At 43.0% G+C, this 23131-nt stretch overlaps 1 protein-coding gene across 1 annotated transcript in view; it reads left to right on the top strand.

The window, feature by feature from the left end:
• The first annotated feature begins 756 nt into the window (after window positions 1-756).
• cmtm4 (CKLF-like MARVEL transmembrane domain containing 4) overlaps window positions 757-23131 on the top strand; it is a 53884-nt gene continuing 31509 nt past the window's right edge. The window contains exon 1 of the mRNA XM_052150488.1: window positions 757-1558. Coding sequence (XP_052006448.1) covers window positions 1373-1558 — 186 coding nt within the window. The 5' untranslated portion in view covers window positions 757-1372. The remainder of the gene's footprint in view (window positions 1559-23131) is intronic.

Raw genomic sequence — 23131 nt, 5'->3', positions numbered from 1 at the left:
TTCAGAGTTGTATGGATTACTTTTATGCTGCCTTTATGGGATTTTTGGAGCTTCAAAGTTCTGGTCACCATTCAATTGCCTTGTATGGACCAACAGAGCTGAACTATTCTTCTAAAAAATCTCTGTTTGTGTTCTGCAGAAGAAAGAAAGTCATACACATCTGGGATGGCAAGAAAGTGAGTAAATGATGAGATCATTTTAATTTCTGGGTGAACTTTCCCTTTAAATGGTGGTATGGTTCTAGGAACCAAGCCAGTAGGGAGTAGTGCTGTTCTCCTAGTAACATTACCCACTCTTGAAAGTAGATATGAAAATGTATGAATGATCCTATATTTATAGTAGTTATAATATTACATATCGGTTATCATATACATTATAACTATTACATATATATACATATTCTACCATATTATGGTCTTGTTTATTTGACAGGGGCAGTACAGACCATACAATTCCATGCCCCAGATAGCCTGTATATAGACTAATGGCTAATTTGCCTAATTTGGTTCGGCTTGAAAAAAAATAAATAAATACATGACACAAATCTGATTTTGTTTGAACCACTTTTAAGGGTAGGCACTATGTGTTACACCAATTAAAACGAATCTCTAAGGTAAGATGTCTTAATTTATCTGGAGTTTCAATGAGAATGTTTCCCTACAGTCTGTCTTTCTGTAGTCAAGGACTTTTGGATGGTAAATGAAGAACCAATGAACTTCAGCAAAGCTGCTTACACCTGTATAGTCACTACTCCCCTGACGCCACACGCTGCTGTCTAGGTAGGAAGCTCGATAGATTTTGAAACGCTGCCACGCACTAAACTGCAATGTGTCGTCTCGCATTTGATGAAACATATCTTCTTCACATCCACAAGAGAGGATGAGAACACCAGGCTTCCCTTTTGTGAGGCTTATCGTTGTTTTTGTGCCTTTGTTTCTGTAAAACCCTTCTTTCCTCAGAGGAATGTAGTTTGGAGGGCGGAGACTCGCAACTCGACAACATTACGTTCTGCATCCCCGTCCTGAAACGGTGAAATATGGACAATGCCGAGAGAAAATGCATGATCATTCGGGCTCGTTCAGATCTGTTGCTATCCGAATACAGCTCAAAGGGAGGAATGGGATTTGAGATCATGGAAAGGTGGATGTAGTCTTTGGACTCGTGATCTGTGGCTGGAGTTCACACACACCGCTGGAGTTCATTGCGGTGTTTACGGTGATCGTTTTGTACCGAGGGTTGTTCATTGTTGAAACGTTACTACGAGTGTCGTTTTCTACCTGGTTAGAAAACCGTTGGATCTCTGCTTATTTTACACCCCAAAATTGACTCATATTTGTGCGGGACGTGACGATAGAAGAGTTTGGAGTTCAGCATGAGGAATAACGAGGAGACAGAGGGCTTTGATGGCGAGGCCTCGAACACTTCGATGATTTCAGGGGCCAACAGTCCGTATCAGCCGACCACCGTGCCCGTGCACTCCAGAAACGTGTTCAGAGGCATCAGGTGTGACCTGGACTATGCCAAATCTCATTTCGGCATTTTAAAAGTAGTCGAAGTGGTAAGTTCAAATTGTCATAACGTGTTTCCATTTCTGACAAACTCAAGTCTTGGCCCAAGGAAGGTTTGTTGTTACTGTAGTAAAAAAGTAAATAAATTGGCAGCAGTCATTGAAGTTAGCAAGGGTAGAGAGACGGAGCAGGACAGCAGAAGCCTTCATCATCGGGGTCATCGGTTATTTTAAAATGCAAACTCATGTTTTGACCCTAAGAAGTCTTTACAGTATCAATACTGTGGTAAAGCAAATTTGAAGACGATAATAATGCATTAGGTATCGTGGAAAAACAATAAACAATATTTTATTTGCATAATTTATTAATTTTGTTAATTTTAGTATATATATATATATATATATATATATATATATATATATATATATATATATATATATATATATATCAGTATCAGTGTTAGTTCATAGAGTAATATATGACTAGGTTTATGATACTATATATATATATATATATATATATATATATATATATATAGTATCCTATCAGTAATCAGTATACTATATATATATATATAATATAGTTCAGTGTTAGTTCATAGAGTAATAACGACTCGGTTACTAACATAACCTCGGTTCCCTGAGAGGAGGGAACAAGTATTACGTAAGTAGCTTACGCTATGGGAAAACTCAGTTTCTCGAGAAATATTGAAGTCTTTATGTAAAACGCATTGCAGCTGCACAGCAGACAGTAATGAGCGAGGCAGCTCGGTCATTGGCTGTGCTGCGGCAACTGCTCGAACCAATGACGGGGCGGTCGCGCACCTCGTGTTCGCGCGCTCAGAGCCCGCCGAAATTAGCATAGTATAGAGCGCCCTTCCAAGGTGGTCCATGGTGGGGCGCTCATAGTACAAACACAAGCACATATCTTATGTACTGAGTTTTCTATGTGCTGATATGCATAAAAAATCCTTTAAGTCAGTCAGAGACGGACCTTGTAAGGGAGGAGATAATGCTCAGCATATACATACTCCAGTCCATTCTACAGTCAGGCTGATAGAATGTTGGAATGCATTTTTCTATGTACTGGCATGCATAAAAAATCCTCTGAGTCGGTCAGAGACGGACCTTATAAGGGAGGAGATAATGCTCAGCATATACATACTCCAGTCCATTCTACAGTCAGGCTGATAGAATGTTGGAATGCATTTTTCTATGTACTGATATGCATAAAAAATCCTCTAAGTCGGTCAGAGACGGACCTTATAAGGGAGGAGATAATGCTCAGCATATACATACTCCAGTCCATTCTACAGTCAGGCTGATAGAATGTTGGAATGCAATGAGGGGACCTGTAGGTTATAAAACCTGATAAATGTCGAGGCGAGGCCCAGCCCGCCGCCGCACAAATATCTTAAATGGGTATCCCACTCGACCAAGCCCACGAGGAGGCCATGTTCCTCGTAGAGTGAGCTCTGACGCCTAAGGGGCATTGAAGGCCCTTGGCTTCATAAGCTAGCGCTATAGCATCCACTATCCAGCGCGATATTCTTTGCTTTGAGACTGCGAGACCTTTAGTGCGGCCGCCAAAGCATACGAATAATTGTTCCGTCTGTCTGAACAGGGCAGAACGTTCCAAATATACTCTGAGCGCCCTGACAGGGGGACGTCTGCTGGGGACGATAGCGCTGCCAGAGATATCACCTGTGCTCTGAAGGGTGTGGAGAGCACTTTAGGAATATACCCGTGCTTTGGCCTAAGGACAACTCTGCAGTCGTTAGGTCCAAATTCCAGGCAAGCAGCGCTTGATGACAGCGCGTGCAGGTCGCCCACTCTCTTGACTGAAGCGAGCGCCAGCAAGAGCGCAGTTTTGCAGTTTAAGGTGCACGGTTCGGAGAGGTTCTAACGGGGCACTCTTGAGTGCGTCCAGGACCGTGGCCAGGTCCCAGATCGGCACCGAGGGGGGGCGAGGAGGGTTCATCCTCCTAGGCCTCTTAGGAAACGAATGATTAGATCGTTTTCCCTAATGAATGTCCTTTATCAGGATTGTGCGACGCCGCTATGGCAGCCACATAGACTTTGAGCGTGGAGGGTGTGCGGCCCGCCTCCAGCAGCTCTTGCAAAAAGGCGAGTACACTTGGTATCTCACACGATTTGGGGTTCAAGCTCTTGGTATCACACCAGTCACTGAACATTTCCACTTTTGGGCATATAAGTGCCTCGTAGAGGGTGCTCGCGCCTCAGTGATGGTTCTCAAAACTCCACTGGGGAGGTTCTCGGGAACCCGTTGAGGGGCCATGCATGGAGGGCCCTCCATAGAGTGCAGGGAGCTCAACCTAAGTCCACCCTGGCGATTTATATACGAAACTACCGTCATGTTGTCCGTTCGGACCAGGACGTGTTCGTTTTTCAGGTACGGAAGCAGGGCTCTGAGAGCCAAGGCGACCGCCTTCATTTCCAGACAGTTTATATGTAGACGCTTTTCGGGTTTGACCAAAAGCCGGAGACAGGCCTGCCCTCGTAAAGGGCCCCCATCCTATTTTGGAGGCATCTGTCGTGATCATTTTTCTCCGCGTGTTCACACCCAGACTCACGCCGGTTTGATACCAGTTGATGGCTTTCCAGGGCGTCAGGGCTTTTATACAGCCGTGATTCGCTCTGATCAAAAAGTGGCCCGAGCGCCACGCGTGAGTGGGGACACGGCTCTTGAGCCAGCGCTGGAGAGGACGCATGTGCAACAATCCTAGCTGGAGTACAGCTGATGCGAGGCCATGAGACCGAGCATTCTTTGAAATCGTTTGACGGGCGGCGCTCTTTCTGAATGATGTTGCAAGGCGTCGAATAGAGAGCGCTCTGATGAGAGCGCTGTCATCTGCACTGAGTCTAGCACTATTCCCAGAAGAGATATTCTGGCTGGGGGATAGCACGCTCTTTGCAAAATTGATTCTCAGACCCAGGCATTCTAGATGGCTGATAATCCAAGATCTGTGCGTCGTTAACTGACCCTCTGATTGTGCTATGATTAGCCAATCGTCGAGGTAATTCAGTATTCGCACTCCCGCTGTCTCAGGGGAAAGTGCCGCGTCCATACATTTCAGTGAATGTACGGGGGCCAATGATAGGCCGAATGGTAGTACTGTGTACTGGTATGACTGTCCCACGAAAGCGAATCTCAGAAAAGGCCTGTGATGAGGCGCTATCGGAATGTGAAAGTAAGCGTCTTTCAAATCCACTGATAGAAACCAATCCCCGGGGCGAACTTGCGCAATAATATGTTTGGTCATTAACATTCTGAACGAGTGAATCATTAAAGCTTTGTTCAGATGTCTGAGATCTAGGATGGTACGGAGGCCACCGTCCTTTTTCGGGACGAGAAAATAGCGGCTGTAAAAACCCGCCTAGCTCATAGAGGGAGGAACAGTTTCTATAAGCCCTTCTCTATCAGTTTGAGCACCTCGGTGCGTAGAACATGTGACACATCTTTCCTCACTTTCGTCTCGACCACGCTGAAAAGCGGGGTGGTCTCTGAGCGAATTGAAGTGAGTAACCGTGTTTTATTATGTTCAAAACCCATTTCGGCATGTCGGGGATTTTTTCCCAGGCTTTTGCTCGCACAGATATGGGCTGAATGTTGGCTGGGGCGTGTCGCAGTGACGTATGGGCCCCACCGCAAATTGCCTTGTGCTAACACTGAGTTTACAGCTCCCAGAGGCGCAGGTGCGCGCTGAGCAGCCGTGTTGAGTGCCGAGTGCAGGGGTGCGTGTGAGCTTACAGGCACGCACGCTATCTCCGTAATGCTCGCGATCGTGAGCTGGAGAAATGTTTGAAACTGTATAGACAGTGTTTACAGGTGGGGGTGCATACATTGTAATAGGCACGCGCGCCACTTTCATAAAGCTTCCCGCTCTTAGCGGGAGTTTCTTAGCTCGTGCGTCGCATCTGTGATGCTTGCGGCATGAGACAGAGAACTGTTTAAAACTGTATGTGCAGCGCTTATGGGTGGGGGTGCATCTACTGTAGTAGGCACGCGCGCCACTTTCATAAAGCCTCCCGCTCGCGGCGGGGTGTTTTTGGCCATGCATACAGTGTTTGTAACTGTGAGAATGCGCACTTTAGTGTGGACACGTGACCCCTTAGTAACACAGGCAGAAAATTTGCTAACACTGAGCTTACAGCTCTCAGAGGCGCGGGCGCGCGCTGAGCAGCAGTGTTGAGTGCCGAGTGCAGGGGTGCATGTGAGATTACAGGCATGCGCGCTATCTCCGTAATGCTCGCAGCCGGAGAAATGTTTGAAACTGTATAGACAGTGTTTACAGGTGGGGGTGCATACATTGTAATAGGCACGCGCGCCACTTTCATAAAGCTTCCCGCTCTTAGCGGGGAGTTTCTTGGCTCGCGCGTCACATCTGTGATGCTCGCGACATGAGCCAGAGAATTGTTTGAAACTGTATGGGCAGCGCTTATGGGTGGGGGTGCATATACTGTAGTAGGCACGCGCGCCACTTACATAAAGCCTCCCGCTCGCAGCGGGGTGTTTTTGGTCATGCATACAGTGTTTGTAACTGTGGGAGTGCGCACTTTAGTGTGGACACGTGACCCCTTAGTGACACAGGCAGAAAATGTGCTAACACTGATCTTACAGCTCTCAGAGGCGCGGGCGCACGCTGAGCAGCTTTGTTGTGTGTAGGGGTGCGTGCAGGACAGCAGGCACGCGCGCTACATTTATAGTATTTCCCGCTTTTACTGGGGAAGTGTTTATAACTGTGGGAACAGTGCTTGTGTGTAGTGGTGCATACATGACAATAGGCACACGATCTACATTTATGGGGCGTCCAGCTCGAGCTGGGAAAGTATTCAGCACTGTTTGAACAGTATTGATATGTGGGAGTGCGCACTTTAGTGTGGACACGTGACCCCTTAGTGACACAGGCAGAAAATGACTTGTGATTTCTGTGTGTTGCCGTTAAAACGGCGTTTGATTGCAGGTGAGCGTGTTCTGTGACTGGCCCATTGACTGCTGTACAGACATTTCCAGCCGCCTGTTAGGGGACTGGGTAATGTTTTACACGTTTTGCTCGCTGCAGTGAAGCGTTCAGCGAACTCTCTTACCGTGCTGGTGCCCGTGCTTGTGTCCACTAATGTCGACGGCGCGGGGTCGAAGGCCGAACCCGGCCAGTCGTCGGATGCAGCGTCAATTGGAAAGGCTGTCATCCTTTTCACCGTCGTCCCCTGGCACGCCGAACGAGATGAGACCCACCGCTGTGTTGGAGGGGTGCTGGTCCGTCTGCGTGAATTGGACTGGCGGCGGGGAGTTCTCGGGTGGTGGTGAAGCACGCGGGGACTGGCCCGGCGTGGCGTCACTGAAGTCCGCGTGCTCTGGCGGCCTCCGTGAGCGGCGCTTTTCTTGCGCGGCTCGAACAGAGGGACGGCAGCATGGTGGTAGCAGGCTCGTTCGCGGCGAGGCGGCGAGCGAGCTGCTCGTTGAGGCCCAGGGAGTCACATTCGGGGCATCCGCCTCGAGTGAAAGCAGCTTCTGCGTGGTCAGGTCCCAGGCAGCGAGTGCAGATAATGTGACGGTCCCTGTCAGGAAGAAGGCCTCTACACGAGGCACAGGTCGAAGGCATTTGGAACAACGCCTCGAATTTGCTCTTTTACTAAATACAAAAAGTGTCGCAAAGGCGAACACTTGCAAAGTAGCTTAGTAAAAAGGATATAGTGATGCGTGCCGGATGGCGTAGCAGAAGGCTTCGAAGGCGGCTGAAGGCGCCGGCGTCCTCTTAGCAGTCCTGCTGTAGGCTTGTCAACGGCGGGCGAAAGACTCCAACAATCCGGAGGATCCAGCGAAGAGGAGGTCTTAGCTGAAGGAGATTAAATCTAAAGGAACTCGTATGACGGGGTGCCCATTATATAGCCTGGCTATGCTAAATTCGGCGGGCTCTGAGCGCGCGCCCATTGGTCGCGCCTTCAGAGTCGCCCCGTCATTGGTTCGAGCAGTTGCCGCAGCACAGCCAATGACCGAGCTGCCTCGCTCATTACTGTCTGCTGTTCAGCTGCAATGCGTTTTACATAAAGACTTCAATATTTCTCGAGAAACGGAGTTTTCCCATAGCGTAAGCTACTTACGCAATAGGAGAGACCTCTCGATAGGGAACTAATGTTAACAATCACTCAAAAATGTAAAACTATTTTTAAAATTAACATTAACTAAGATTAATAAATGCCTAATAACTATTGTCTATTGTTAGTTCATGTTAACTAAAAATGGAAACTTATTGTAAAGTCTTAACCAGATCTCTTCATCATCGGTGTAATTTAGTGTTTTTCTTTCTTTCTTTCTTTTCTTTCTTTCTTTCTTTCTTTCTTTCTTTCTTTCTTTCTTTCTTTCTTTGCCTGCCTGGACACACACACAACCACTTTATTTCACCTGTACGTCTACTTATGCATGCCATTATCTAATCAGCCAATCGTGTGGCAACCAATCGTGTGGCAGTTAGGATGGTTTGAGTATTTCTGTAACTGCTGATCTCCTGGATTTTCACGCACAACAGTGTCTAGAGTTTACTCAGACTGGTGCAAAAACATCCAGTGAGCACAGTTCTGTGGATGAAAATGTCTTGTTAATGAGAGAGCGGAGAATGGCCAGACTGGTTCGGGCTGACAGAAAGGCTACGGTAACTCAGATAACCACTCTGTACAATTGTATTGAGAAAAATAGCATCACATAATGCACAATATGTTGAATCTTGAAATGTATGGACTACAACAGCAGAAAACCTCAGCCTCAGTTTTCTGTTCTTGGCTGACAGAAGTGGAACCCAACGTGTCTCGCTGTTGTAGTCCATCCACTTCAAGTTTTGACATGCTGTGCATTATGTGATGCTATTTTTCTCACTATAATTGTACAGAGTGGTTATCTGAGTTACCGTAGCCTTTCTGTCAGCTCCAACCACTCTGGCCATTCTCTGTTGACCTCTCACATCAACAAGGTATTTCCGTCTGCAGAACTGCTGCTACCACAAGATTGACTGATTAGATAATTGCACGAATAAGTAGGTGTAAAGGTGTACCTAATAAAGTTGTCTGTGAGTGTATGATTCCCACAAATTTCATTTAGATATTCAACTTTGGATATGTTCTTTTTATGTAAAGTGCATCAGTATAAGTAGGGCATGTTTTGATGCTAATAAGTGTGTACTGTATCCCTAATAGTAGTAAAGTAGTAAAAGTAGTAAAGCAAATTGGCAGCAGTCATGTTTGAAATTACTTACTTCCTGTTTTTTGTCAAAAATAAATAAATAAAAATAATGTAAAATTCGAGTCTGAGAAGAGCAGATTTCCTTTTTCTTTGTATTTGAAATCCAAATATTTCCTGTTGGGTATGTGCCGATATGGATCAAAATGTCTGGAATGCATCATTGACAGAGGAATACTGCATAGAGTCTGGATGAATTACCTTTCAGAAGATGGTCTGATTGTACTTTATGTCTGCATGATACACGATATGAGCAAAACAACCTAAAAGCTATGGAGTCACTGTGGTCAATCAGAACACAGAAACTCATATAAGAGGTTTCTGCCAGTGAAGGGGGAAAATTATAACTCTTAGTGTTCTGCTTGTTCAGCAAAAGGAAAGCATCACAGATCAAGCCCTGATCTTGATTCACTCATTGCATGCACAGTGGGGGGAAAAACTAGTGAAATTAAGAAAGTCATTAGATAAAACAAGGGCTTGTGCACACTGCCAAAGGAAACAACCTGTGTGCCAATTACAGAAAATATCTTAGCATATTTCTATTGTGTATTTGAGTGTTTGGGGCTTTATGCACTTATCGAAATAACAATTATTTTTTATTTTATTTTATGTGATGATGCATGGAAGCACACACAACAGCTGAGGTAATAGACATGATTAGATGCAACAGTTTTGTCTTCATGAAGATAACACATGGCTTTTTATCTGTGCTGTTTTACAGTATGTGTTGTGCAGTGTGAGTTTTGGACAGTTAGATTACTGTCTGAGAAAAACAATTGCGGTTAGTTGCGATATTCCATTATTTGCACATTTGCTTATTATGCAACAGCACTGATGACCTTTTCATTGTTGATGGATTTTCGAGCGGCGGGATCGCCAAACTGGATCGCTCCATCTTAAAGCTTTTTTTTTTCTTCTGCACTGGCCCCATTGGCCCGGTCGGTAATCCATCCTGGGCAACATGTAGTTCATGACATTAAAAAATTTTTCTTCTGCATCAGTTTATCAAACAATACGTTGTTCTGTCAGACACTCCAACTTAAAAAAATCAGTAACAGACTCTAGATACTGTCCACAACACCTTACAAATAAACTAGAGATGAACCGATTGCAATTTTCTTGGCCGATTCCGAGTTCCAATTTTTTGCAAGTATGACCTGCCGGTACCGATTTGTTCCGATTTTCTTTCTAAGAACTATTACTGACCACATATACAAACAAAATCTACCTTTCTTCAATGCAACATTTTATTTTCATAATAAAATAAATTATTAAACATTACAATTTCCCCCAAACTGCACTGTTACAGGATCTTCTCTCACTTAAACAACTCTCAAAATAAAGTGCTCTGTGACTAGAAAGAGGTAGAAATAACAATTATCTGCAAATGAGTTGCTTTATATAACAGATGTCATTTTCCACTATTTTTATAAATGGACCTTTTTCTCTTTATTACTCGTCTAACAAAACAATTCCAAAGATCTGAAAAACTGAAGTGTCCAATACGCTGAACTTACGTTAGATGTCCAAATATCATTTGTAAAACTGAGCACTGCTTCGGGAACGGCTTGTAACCATATCTGTCAACACTCCCGTTTTTCCAGGGAGTCTCCCGTTTTGTTATTTCTCCCAAAAACTCCCATAATTTGTATGGCCCAAACCACGTTATATGAATAATCACATCAATATATTATTCCAAGGTGGTCCAGTTGCCAGATCTTGTATGAAACGCATCCTACTCACACAATCAACACATCATACACATTACAAATCATTTATGACCACAATCTGGCAACCTACAACCCATTTGCACTGTTGATATCTGCGCAGGCAGTAGACGCGGGATGTTAAATCAAGCATCACTGGTGCTCCGGTGAAAAAAACTAAATATACATGTACATTTAACAACAGCTGGATGGAAGAATTTAATTTCATATCCCCAAGCCATATCGACAATGCCCACGCCTTTTGCAATGTGTGTCGCACTGATTTTAATATCAGACACGGTGGGAAAAATTACGTTACTCAGCACATTAAATCACAATGGTACAATTTGTATGTATTTAGCCTGCCTCTGCCATCCAGCACCCCACTTCCCCTCACCCGGATTTGTGTACCCAAATGTTGACAGATAACAGGCTGCGTGTGTGACATGACACGAGATTAAACAACTCGAGCAACGCGACATCGGAAAGTACCTCCTACTCTGTATCGAGGAAATGTATCAGATTTCTGAAGCCTCTGTCCTCAACTATGGAGAACAGCTGGTCATCCAGGGCCATGAATTCCATAATTTTCCTCAGGGGCGTGTCTAGGGGGAGGCTGGGGGAGGCAGTGCCTCCCCTAGGATAAGCTCTGCCTCCCCTGAGAATTTGAGAAATAATCTGTCCATCTGTTGTTTTGAGTGTAGCCCCGAATGTATTTTGAATAGTTGACTGACAAATATGAAACCGGACAAAAGCCTATGTAAACCCCCGAAATCACAAGTTGCCTTATTTCATTGTGCTTTTGATCTTTGAGCTAGCGGTTTGGTAGCTCTGAGTTAACGCAGTTGCCTCTCACGCTGGAGACCGTGGTTCGAGCCCCGTTAGGAGTGTGCTTTTCTTGTTTATTAGGTGTTGTTTTCGCTAAGGATAACCAATAGGCATTAACATAAAATGTATGTGTGACTTGTTTTGTGATATTAGTTTGTAGGAATTATACACTTTGATTTGATTAAATGTTTTTGTAGAGTGTAGCAAAGATGAGCAACAGACTGAGGAGCAGCAGCTGCGCCAGAATCAGGGATGGAAACTGGTAACAATTAATAAGTCACTTTACTTTAGAGAAAGTTAAAAGTGAAACATTGTTTATCTCAATGATCCTAATGAAAGGATTTTGACAGATGAATTATTCTCATAGAGATGATGAGAATTATATACAGTTCGATGCCATGGTGTGTCAATGAACTTAGACTAAAGTCATTCATGTATTGCTTTAATTTAGGATCTTGTACATCATTCTGACTATATATGTCAAAAAATACAAATTATTTATATTCAATATTTTTTTTTACCTCACTTTACTCACTATAATATAACTCTTTTGTGATGACTTTATGGTAATGTACATGACAATTCAAGAATCATGATAGATCTTAGGGCAATCCCACTGATCTGCTCTTCCCAATACATTTTCTTCAATGGTATTGGTCTACAATTTGACATATGTAGCACTTGATGAATTAGTTGTTTGAAGCTGATTTGCAATAAGTTATGTGCTGTATCTGTTCTTTTGCATCACAGATGATTCAGGGAGGAGAGAGGATGTTGAGGATAGTACTAGAGTGGAAGATTTAGGAACTGTAGAAACAGGCCCAGCCAGAGCAGAACTCAAAGAATACCCTCTCACCAGATTTGGACTACAGGGAAGTGGTTGCTAGTGTGAAAATAAAATTGTCTGGGCTAAGCCCCAGATGTCCTTCAATGCTGGAAACGCCTCTGCATCTGATGATAAATTACAATTTAAAAGTGGATTGTTTTGTGCATATTTTTCCATCGCTAGCAGATGAGTGAGGTCTGACACAACAAAAAACCAGTTTAAGCCCTATAGTCTAATAGGGGCCCTGTGCCTATCTCTGGGTTCCTGGCTTAGAAAAATATATGCACTAAAACAGATTGTGTGTAGTATAGCTTAATTTTGCGCCAATTTTTTCAATTGTTTATGTTGACCCCCCCAAACAAGCCAAATGCCCCCCCAAACATGATATCCTGGTAACCCCTCTGATTTTCCTCGTAATTGCTTTGGTCTTTTCGCTGCTCATTCCAAGGAATGATAGGAGAGGCTGCTGACTTGTGACTGGCTCTGAGCTCTGGCTAGCTTTAGCCGCTTTTCTCTTTTTAGCTTTTTTAAAATGGGCATTTTCTGCTGGGTGATGGTGTTATAAATGTCTAATTAGGTTTGTTGTTCCGAAAGTTATTGTGGTGGTTCCCCACGGTTTAATTTGGCTTTACAGTTATTACACATTTCGAACTTTATGTATTCTTCACGCACAGTGAAGATCTTCCACGCCAATGACATGTTTACGTGCGGCTGTGACGTTATTGCCTGTGCCGCTGGCAACAAAACGGACCGTCTTGGAATCGGAAAGACGTGAGGCTGACCGGCCGGTCACCGGTCCGGCCGAGCATGCGGAAAATCAGCTAATTCTGGTCCCTGACCGGTCGATCGGTGCATCTCTAAAATAAACCATTGGACTATGAATAATAATGGAACATTGCTTAGAGCAGGCAATTTAAAGTCCGATCATGACTAAATTTGGCATTTATTGTTGAATATGAACAGAAGCAATGCTTTAAATAATGAGGATGATTTAAGATGCAACTTTTCAAACTTTACTTGCTGATAGTAACTACACACGCTTAAACATGACAAAAAGTGGCATCTTTAATTCATCACTTTAAAATCACCACAGCTTACAATATTAAACTTACTAGTTTGTGGTTGGAAGATTAGTGGAGCATCCTGTTCCAAGGATGTGTATCATTTTATGACTTCTGTCTGCTTGTTTACATCCGTTGTCTTCAGTTAGCCATTTAAATGCTGCTTAACAGCCGATTTAAGAGGTTTTTTTAATGGATATGAGTCTGGTAGATCGAATTCCTCTGTTATATTTTGGAATTCGTGTGTTTAAGCTTCAGATTCATGTGAATTGAAAGTTCATGTTCAGTTCGTGACACCTGGCCATTACAGCACCATGCAGCAACCTTCCATAACCATAGCAACAGCTCCAATACACAAATTATATATTATATCTAAGATTTTTGCTACGTGTAATAAAGCATTTCATGGTTTTTAACCATGGATTAAAAATTCTTATGGTTAAATTAACCGTGATATTTTTAATCGTGGTAACAGTAAAACTGTATAATCGTTTCAACCCTAATTAAATTCATACTCTTAAATATTTATACACTGTATCATATCAAACATTCAGAAAAAACATTTAGGTTTAAAATTTTGGAATAAAATGTACCCGTTCAAAAAATTACAATTCTTACCTGCTCATCTGAAATGCCTGTCTACTTTCCTTACCATGAAAAACAATGGATCATTTCTATGGACTCCTTTAACAGCACTGACTCCACATATGTCTCATGTGATGTATTTCATGTTTTCTAAATTCAGGGGGCGCTTGACGCTTCGAAACTAAACCCTCCATTCATCTGCATTTAAATCTAAGAAGGCTTTATGTCCATTTGGAGACATTTTACACTGGATAGTTATTTTTAATAAACTTTCTCGTATTTGGTCCTTGTTGGTTTTGTATTTCAGTTTATTGATAGTTCTTTTTTTTTTCTTTTATTTTTAGTTTTGCCCTCTTTTTGTTTATATTTTCTTTAATAAATTAGATTTGAAGTGCTGACTGCCTGCAATTGGGTTCTTCCTGTCACAAACCTTGACAACTGTATATTCGTCTTGGATTTTTGATGAAGTGAATGAGTTGAGAAAATTTGATTTTCCCAACGTGAACAGTTACAGCCATAGCGGTAAATACATATGGTGTTATAAATAATGACTTCAAATTTGCCCAAACTCTTGCTCCCAAACAGTACATTTACGATAAACTGTCAATTTTAAATTGCACTTAAAAACAACAAGTGAATTGAAAGAAAAAATAAGCAAATGCTCACTCCCATTTAACTGCGCTAATGGGATTTGTTGTCCCAGATAACTTAACTTCTAAAACTACTAATGGTTAAAATGTTTTAGTGACATATTAAAAAAGTATATCAAGTTAACCTGTGGAGAGTGTTGACTGTCTGTGTAATTAATCGGTTGAGCTGCCAGTGTAACGGTTACCCTGTCTTGTTTCACTGTTCCCTCTTGTTTGCCATTTTTGTCACTTTTTGCATTTCTTAGTTTTCACTTTTGGCACCCTTGTAACTCCATAGTCTTGTTTTCCCTCGTGTTCACTGTTCATTGTTTTCACCTGCCCTTGTTAATTTGTCATTTGCTTCTGTTAATCACCTTGTTACCTAGTTTGAGTTCTGTTTGTTCATTGGCCCCTTTGTCCTATGTTTTGTATTTATATCCTGGTTTTTGTTTCAGTCCTTGTCTATCGTTGAATGTTGTTGTGCGTAGTTTATGCTCGCTCCCATGCCTGTGTTCCCGTGTTTCCAGTTCCTGTGTTTTGTTTTCATTTTGCCCATCGTGGTAGTTTTGTTTGTTCATGCCTGTTTGTTTCCTTTTTATCAATAAACCCGCATTTGGATCCTCATCCCTTGTCTGACTCCGACCTCATTCGTAACAGAACGATAGACCACCATGGATCCAGTGGTTCAACAAGCAAATTACCACCTGCTCTGCTTGAGGCAAGAAGACCGCCCTATAGAGGACCACATCCACGACTTCCTTAAGCTGGCGAGTATTTCGGATTTCCCGGACTACACTCTGGTGGTCTTCTTCAGGGGCAATCTGCACCCTGCACTGAAGGAGCAGCTGCCACAGGCGACGCGTGACTGGACCCTCCACGACTTCCTGGTGGCGACCCTACTGGTGTGCGACTCACCGCTCGCGGTGGACGTTGCTGAGAAGGACCCTGCCTCACCGTCCACAGTGGTGTCTCTTCAGCCACCCCCGGCGCCCCCTGTAACACCAACTCCACCTGTCAACGAGGTCACCCTCACGTCAGTCGCCTTCCATGAGCCAGTGCGGCCCTCTTCGTCTGCCCGGAGGAGGGAGAGAAGACGGGCTTCCGCCTTCCGGCCCACGCCTTCCACGGTCAGCGAGCCTGTGCCCACGCCTTCCACGGTCAGCGAGCCTGTGCCCACGCCTTCCACGGTGAGCGAGCCAGCGCCTACGCATGTCACTGTGAGCGAGCCAGCGCCTACGCATGTCACTGTGAGCGAGCCAGCGCCTACGCATGTCACTGTGAGCGAGCCAGCGCCTACGCATGTCACTGTGAGCGAGCCAGCGCCTACGCATGTCACTGTGAGCGAGCCTGTCGCCTCAGACGTCAATGAGCCAGCGCCAGTAGCCTCGACCGTCCCTGAGCCAGCGCCAGTAGCCTCGACCGTCCCTGAGCCAGCGCCAGTAGCCTCGACCGTCCCTGAGCCAGCGCCAGTAGCCTCGACCGTCCCTGAGCCAGCGCCAGTGGCCGTGACCGCCCAAGAGCCAGCGCCAGTGGCCGTGACCGCCCAAGAGCCAGCGCCAGTGGCCGTGACCGCCCAAGAGCCAGCGCCAGTGGCCGTGACCGCCCAAGAGCCAGCACCAGTGGCCGTGACCGCCCAAGAGCCAGCGCCAGTGGTCGTTCCCGTCCTAGAGCCAGCGCCTCTCAAGCCTCTCGAGCCTTCCAGGGCTCCTCCTCCCGAGTCTTCCAGTGCTCCGCCTCTCAAGTCTCTCGAGCCTCCTAGGGCTCCGCCTCTCGAGTCTTCTAGGGCTCCTCCTCCCGAGCTTTCCAGAGGGTCCGCCTCCCTTGGCTCCGCCTCCTGGGCCTCCAGAACCTCCCACAGCTTCGTCTCCAGAGCCCCTCTCAGCTCCGCCTCCGGGACCTGTCCCTGTCCTGAGGCTGCCTCCCAGGCCTCCTAGACCTGTCCCTGTCCTGTGGCCTTCTCCCGGGCCTCCTGACCCTGTTCCCATCCTGTGGCCTCCTCCCAGGCCTCCTGACCCTGTTCCCATCCTGTGGCCGCCTCCCAGGCCTCCTGACCCGGTCCCAGTCCAGTGGCCTCCTCCCAGGCTCCCTGACCCGGTCTCTGTCCTTGCCAAGTGGCCAGCTCCCGGGCCATCTAAACCGGCCTCTGTCCTGTGGCCACCTCCCAGGCCCCCCGAACCAGCCCCTGCTCTACGGCCATCTCCCAGTCCACCTAAACCCGCCCCTACCCGGTGGAAGCTCCCCAGGCCACCCGACCTGGTTCCTAGCACACACCCCCAGAGACTGCTTATCTTCCCTCTCGCCCTCCTTGGTCTGTCTCCGTGTCCCTTGTGCCCCCCGTGGACTGCCTGTCTGCCCCTCGTTGCCCCCCCGGACTGCCTGTCTGCCCCTCGTTGCCCCCCCGGACTGCCTGTCTGCCCCTCGTTGCCCCCCCGGACTGCCTGTCTGCCCCTCGTTGCCCCCGGACTGCCTGTCTGCCCTTTGTGCCCCCAGTCATTGGTCATTTGTTCTTCCTGTTTTTTGTTTTTGTTGTTCGTCTGGTATCCAATCCTTGAGGGGGGGCTATGTAACGGTTACCCTGTCTTGTTTCACTGTTCCCTCTTGTTTGCCATTTTTGTCACTTTTTGCATTCCTTAGTTTTCACTTTTGGCACCCTTGTAACTCCATAGTCTTGTTTTCCCTCGTGTTCACTGTTCATTGTTTTCACCTGCCCTTGTTAATTTGTCATTTGCTTCTGTTAATCACCTTGTTACCTAGTTTGAGTTCTGTTTGTTCATTGGCCCCTTTGTCCTATGTTTTGTATTTTATATCCTGGTTTTTGTTTCAGTCCTTGTCTATCGTTGAATGTTGTTGTGCATAGTTTATGCTCGCTCCCATGCCTATGTTCCCGTGTTTCCAGTTCCTGTGTTTTCATGTTTTGTTTTCATTTTGCCCATCGTGGTAGTTTTGTTTGTTCATGCCTGTTTGTTTCCTTTTTATCAATAAACCCGCATTTGGATCCTCATCCCTTGTCTGACTCCGACCTCATTCGTAACAGCCAGGACCCCAGTACTGTGTGTCAAACAATCTTTGAAAAAAGCTTTTAAAGAATTGAATGACAGTTATTTTCAAAAACCAAAAGGGTGAGAATAAAGAACCCCTAATGCCCAACACAAAGGACCTTTTAACACAAAAGTGTTCTTCAGTAAGATATGCTTCTAAATAGAACTATCAATGTCAATAAATAACCACTTTCAAGAACCATCTTTTTTTGAGTGAACCACAGGGTTATCATAGACAGAAATGGAAGGTGAAGAATAGGTTTAACACACACCTGCAATGCTTAGTTTTCATAGTGCCTGCTTAGTTTTCATAGTGCCTGCTGAAGGTCAAACTTTGTGTGAACATTTTTGCTCATGTAGAAATGAGAATAAAGTTGGTTTGGAAAGTTTAATATTTCAGAAATGGTAAAATGGGCAGGTTAGAGAATGACAATGAGTAAAAATACAAATGTGAAAAAACGACACAGGATATGATTTAGAACGTTCCCACATAAATTGCAACATTGCAGAGATACCCCATGGGATGTTTAGACTGCGGCCATAAAATCTTGTAAAATAAATGATAAGTCATTCTGTACCTCATCAATGTTTGACAGCTATGTAATATATTAAAAGCTGAAATGGCTAAATCTAGCTCTGCGTCTTAGATTTTAGTTCCTTTTTTAGGTCCTCAATTTTCCTCAAGTACCACATTATGGTGTATTCCTCAGAGCACTCTGTACAGGACATTTCCCCATTCTGTCCTGTTAATAACTTGCTTGGTATTTGGTTTGTTTGAATATTTATAGAGAAAAGAGAGCAAATTGATCTGTAGCACAGGACTTTTCACATGGCTGCATGTTTCCTACTGTCAGCTTGCCAAGGATATTCAACCATGGCTGTTTCTCCATGCTTTAGCCAATGATTTACCTAAAGCCCCTGTGGGATAAGGAGCAGCCTTTTTGACTGTTTAATCTTTGTGAGGTTTTTTGTTGTCCATCTGTAGATGCTGTTTTCATGGCTAAGCCATTCATGTTAATGGCTCATCCATCCTATTCCATCAGCAAAATAACAAAAATAATAATTGAATGCTTGTATTGACCGGTTTCAGTGATGTCACTTTTTCCCTGCAGCCGCCATATTTGTGACCATCAGCGGATGGAAACCGATGGCGGTGAATGGAAATGGATAAAATGATATCAAGAAAACCCCCCAAATGCTTTTGATCTATGCCAAGTCCCAGAAAAGGTGTGTGCACATCTGAGGTCAGCACAAACATTGCCAAATTTGACTTTCGCAGACATTTAAATATATTTTATTAATGATTTACCACTGTACGCCGACGAGTCTAATGTGTGACCAGCGAATACACATGCCAACTGGTACATCACCATAAACATCTCTCATTCAGAAGTTACAAATATTTGTGTTTTGTCTGCTCTGATTAGGTTAAATATTATAAAACGTCTGTGTTGATCTTGTCTGTATGAATTTAAGAGCTGTTTTTAAGTCATAAAGACAATACAAAGAAAGCAACCAAGGCATGTTAGTGAATAAGACTAATATGTTTACATTGTAGACTGTTGGTGTGAATAAATTATTTGCTTCATTATATTACGATTTGTTGTTTATTGACTAACATTAGTGTATATACACATAAATATCATATTATAGTGCTTTCTTATTTATTACAATGTATTATAATTATCGCAAACCTTTATATCCTCCCCCTTTGTCGCTGCTTGACTTTGGCAAAAATAAAGTCACTTGAAAGATAAAACTTTATTGAATGAAAAATTACATTTTGGCTATAGTAAGTAAACAGCAGTATCTCCAGGTTTATAAATAGAAACAAAAATTTAGCCGAATTTTGCAATGATGGAAAATAATGGAAATTTGGTCACAAACATGGCAGTGTGGTCTTACATTAACGTCACATGAAACATGTCAATACAAATATATATTCTGTTGAACCGTATCTGTTTGGCTTCTATAATCATAGTAATGCCATTTGGTTTTGACATTAAACCATCTGTTGTAGTCTGTCAGGTAAAGTTAGTGGGGTAATGATGAATGTGAGGTTAAGACGTGAACAAAACTGTATTGTAATCAGACCATTTGCAAAAGTTTACGTTCATAGTTATGGTATTTACATTGAATTTAACACCTTGAAATGAATTTTCCTGAGAGATACACCAATACCACCACCTGACCCTTATGTTACTGTGTTTTTATACAGCTTCCTTTACACAACCAGCTTGACTAGGAGGAACCCTTTAAATGTATCCCTGAAGGGCAAAAGCTTTTAGCTTTTCAACTGTCTATGCAGGTTCTGAGAAATTAATGATGACGTTAGGAAACTGAAAACTCAAAGTATGCGCTAATGGAGAGCATTTTCGAATGTATTAGTGTGGACATGGCAAATGGTGTGTTCATGTCTGTTAGAATTGCTGTAATTTCGAGATTCCAACTTGTAAAAATTTTTCACTTCTTGGTTGAACTAGTAATTACAAGTTAAAAACTTGACTTGACTGTCATGAGATTACCTGGGGTGATTGACATATAGAGGTGAATGAAGGAATTCATGTGGTGAAAGGTTTTGTGATAGTGATATTTGTTTGCTGATATTTTGATACAACAAAGCCATTTTGGCCTTATAAATGTTAAAATCAAATCATAAAACTTCCAAGGTCCAAGACGCAAACAGCTTAGAGTAGAATCTCTGAGTTGCCACCTCGCAACTACAGTAATTTTGACACAACGTGCGCGCAGCATTAGCCACCAGATCTTGAAGATGCCTGCTTATATTATTCTGATTCAGACTTGTTCCTTTATGCTTTATGCTTTATCGGAGCAGTGAAAGCTGAGAAGTTGTAACATAATTGAGTCAGTTTACCTTGAAGGAAAGTTTTTCAGGCTATATTGTGATATAGGAAAGTTAAATATTATTGAAAGAGCCCTCTCTGTAAAATGTAGGGCGCTTGATGGACTTACCAGATGCTTTTGGCACATGTATATCTGAAAGTGTATTCTCTTCAGCCACTCTCGTAAAACGTATGTAAGTGCTTGTCTCCAAAAATCTTCAAAGGTAAGGAGCTTCAGAATAGTGGCTTCAATTGTGTTCAAGCAAAATACCAGCAAAATTCCCTTTAGGCTAGGAAAAGTCAGTTGGGTGGGAGCTGAAGGGTAATTTCCGTTCAAGGAGGAGCACTTGGAACACAATGCAAGCTGTCAGACCAAGCCTCTTGCCATTAATTTTCAGGGCACAACAGATGGCGTGTGTAAAATTGGGGATTTTACTCCATGTGGGCATTACGACAAGGAACTTGCTGATTACCTAATGTCATATATGAAACATAGGGGGGCTCTAAAGGATAGGTGGAAGAGGGTGGGGGCTGGCACATAATCACTACTTAAAATCTCACCCTGCACGGGCTGTCTTCATGGCTGTCACCTGCTGCTTGTGGACCATGGGCTGTGCTGAGATTATTAAGAGAAGTGACCTCTGTAATATTCAAGTTTGAATATCTATTTGTAATTCCCATATATGTTAGGGAGTTCCTGAATATATGCTCTAGGGGGCAGTGGGTGAAATATGTGGTAAGAAAACTAGGAGGTGAATAAAAATGGAAAAACCCGCATGAGAAAAGAATCTGAGACTCTGTTCGTTTTTTTGACCAAACAATACAACCTCATCTCCAAATGCACATCTTTAGTCTACTTTATAATAGAAGGAGGGACTCACAGTAAACTCTAGTGATAGTGACTCTGATGGCACCGTTGACAGGAAACAAGATGACATGTGAAGTCATTAATCTTTGCTCCACACTTCGCTAATGAGCTTAATGCAAATAAATCAGTGAGATAATGATGGCTTTGAGTGTTTTAGAGAGAAAGAAATTCTCAATCGACCTCTTAGTGGTAAAAACATTTTCATCCTGCAGATGAAAATCATCTGATGTACAAATCTCTGAAAGCTACATTGAAATGCTGGTACATTTGAAAAGCAATCTAGTGCTATGGGAGAGTATTTGGTTGAAGTAGCTACATTATGCTGTTGTGTCAGATCAGATGTGCTACCAACCTCAAGGCTTAACAAGACATCCAAACCCACATTTTTCCTGGTGTTGCCCATGCTAAATGTACTCTATGTTGCTTTGGATGGCTTGTGACAAGAAACCAATCATTTGACAGGGAGAGAACAAGAATGTAATTCCTATCTTGATACAATAAATGGATACGAACCAATGTTAACAGTTATGGTCAGACAGGGTAATGTATTTGAAATGTACAGTCAAAATACTGTAAAATGTAAATCATATACACTACCAGTCAAAGGTTTGGACACACCTACTCTTTCTTGATTATTACTTTTTACATTTTAATATAGTAAAGTCATCAAACTATAAAATAGCACATATGGAGGAATGGGAATTTTCTAGTGACCAATAAAATGTTAAAATAAAAGCTATGTAATATTTTAGCTTCTTTAAAATAGAAACCCTTTGTCTTTATTGCTGCCCATTTAAGAAAAAATACATTTAAATTTAAAAAGTTTTAAAAAGAAATTCATTTATAGACAGAATTTACATTTCAAACATTTAACCATCATTAGATAATATGTTTAATACATGTATGAAATTTGTGAGTGTTTGTTTCTTGTTTTAGTTTTTTATGGATACTAGATTATACAATAATTTTTTCATGCTAGATCAGGTCACTGCCATGTAAAATCATATGATTTCAATAAAAGATTGCTGGCTGATGCCATTACTGCATTTCAAATAAAAAGCATGAAATTATTTTCAGATGTCTCTGAACAGGATCTTTATTGTGTGAAAAGTTAGTGTAATTGTCCACAATCAACAAATACTTATGATGCACTGATGTACTTCAGACAGTTTGGCCCTGTCCCAAATGGCCCCCTCAGCCCTTGCAGTCCTCCTCTGAGTCCACGCTTTGGCAATATAAAGCAGCATGAACTGTGCAATAGTAAAGTAGTCAAATGTGATGTCCAATCCACTTCAAGTTTCGCAAAAGAGAACATAGCATTCATATATGAGGTAATCTTGCTCACCCTTTTGAACCATTAATGACAAATGGGACAACCAACTGTCTTATATACATCACAGACATGCATATGGTAAAGACCTTGATACTCCAAGTGGGACTAGAAAACTTAATGGAGCATGTCAAGTGTTGTCTCAGTTACAAGTGTAACCTTGGTTGTTTGAAAGGAGGAAAAAGACGTTGCAAAAAGCCAAAACAAACACATGACTGACATGTCCGTAAACGATCTCTCTCCCGCACTATCCTTCGCAGTCGGCCTTTATCCCTCTCTGAGGCTTAATTAGCCTGATAAGGGACCGGGTGTGTAGAATCAATATATATATATATATTATATATTATATTATATATAAAATTGTGTCTTACTGCAGCGATTAGAGGATCTATGAATAAAGCAAAGAGTAATGGGGAATTTGAAATAGTGGGCACCCTTGTCTTGTCCCTCGCTGTAGCTGGAATGATGGTGATGCCATTAGTGTTTATTGATCCAATGAATTATTGACTCCCGAAAACCAAATTTTTTAAGTATAGTAGAAAGGAAAATACAATTTCCAAAAGATACTTTTCAGCATCCACTGATTGTTGTATTTTTATTGGATTGTTTAAAGAGACTCATGATGTTGAATAATCATTATTTGAAAAACAATATTTGA

The sequence above is a fragment of the Xyrauchen texanus genome, chromosome 2, assembly GCF_025860055.1.
Source record: "Xyrauchen texanus isolate HMW12.3.18 chromosome 2, RBS_HiC_50CHRs, whole genome shotgun sequence".
NCBI lineage: Eukaryota > Metazoa > Chordata > Actinopteri > Cypriniformes > Catostomidae > Xyrauchen > Xyrauchen texanus.
The sequence above is the reverse complement of the archived record's forward strand: the minus strand, read 5'-3'. Positions and strand labels throughout refer to the sequence as shown.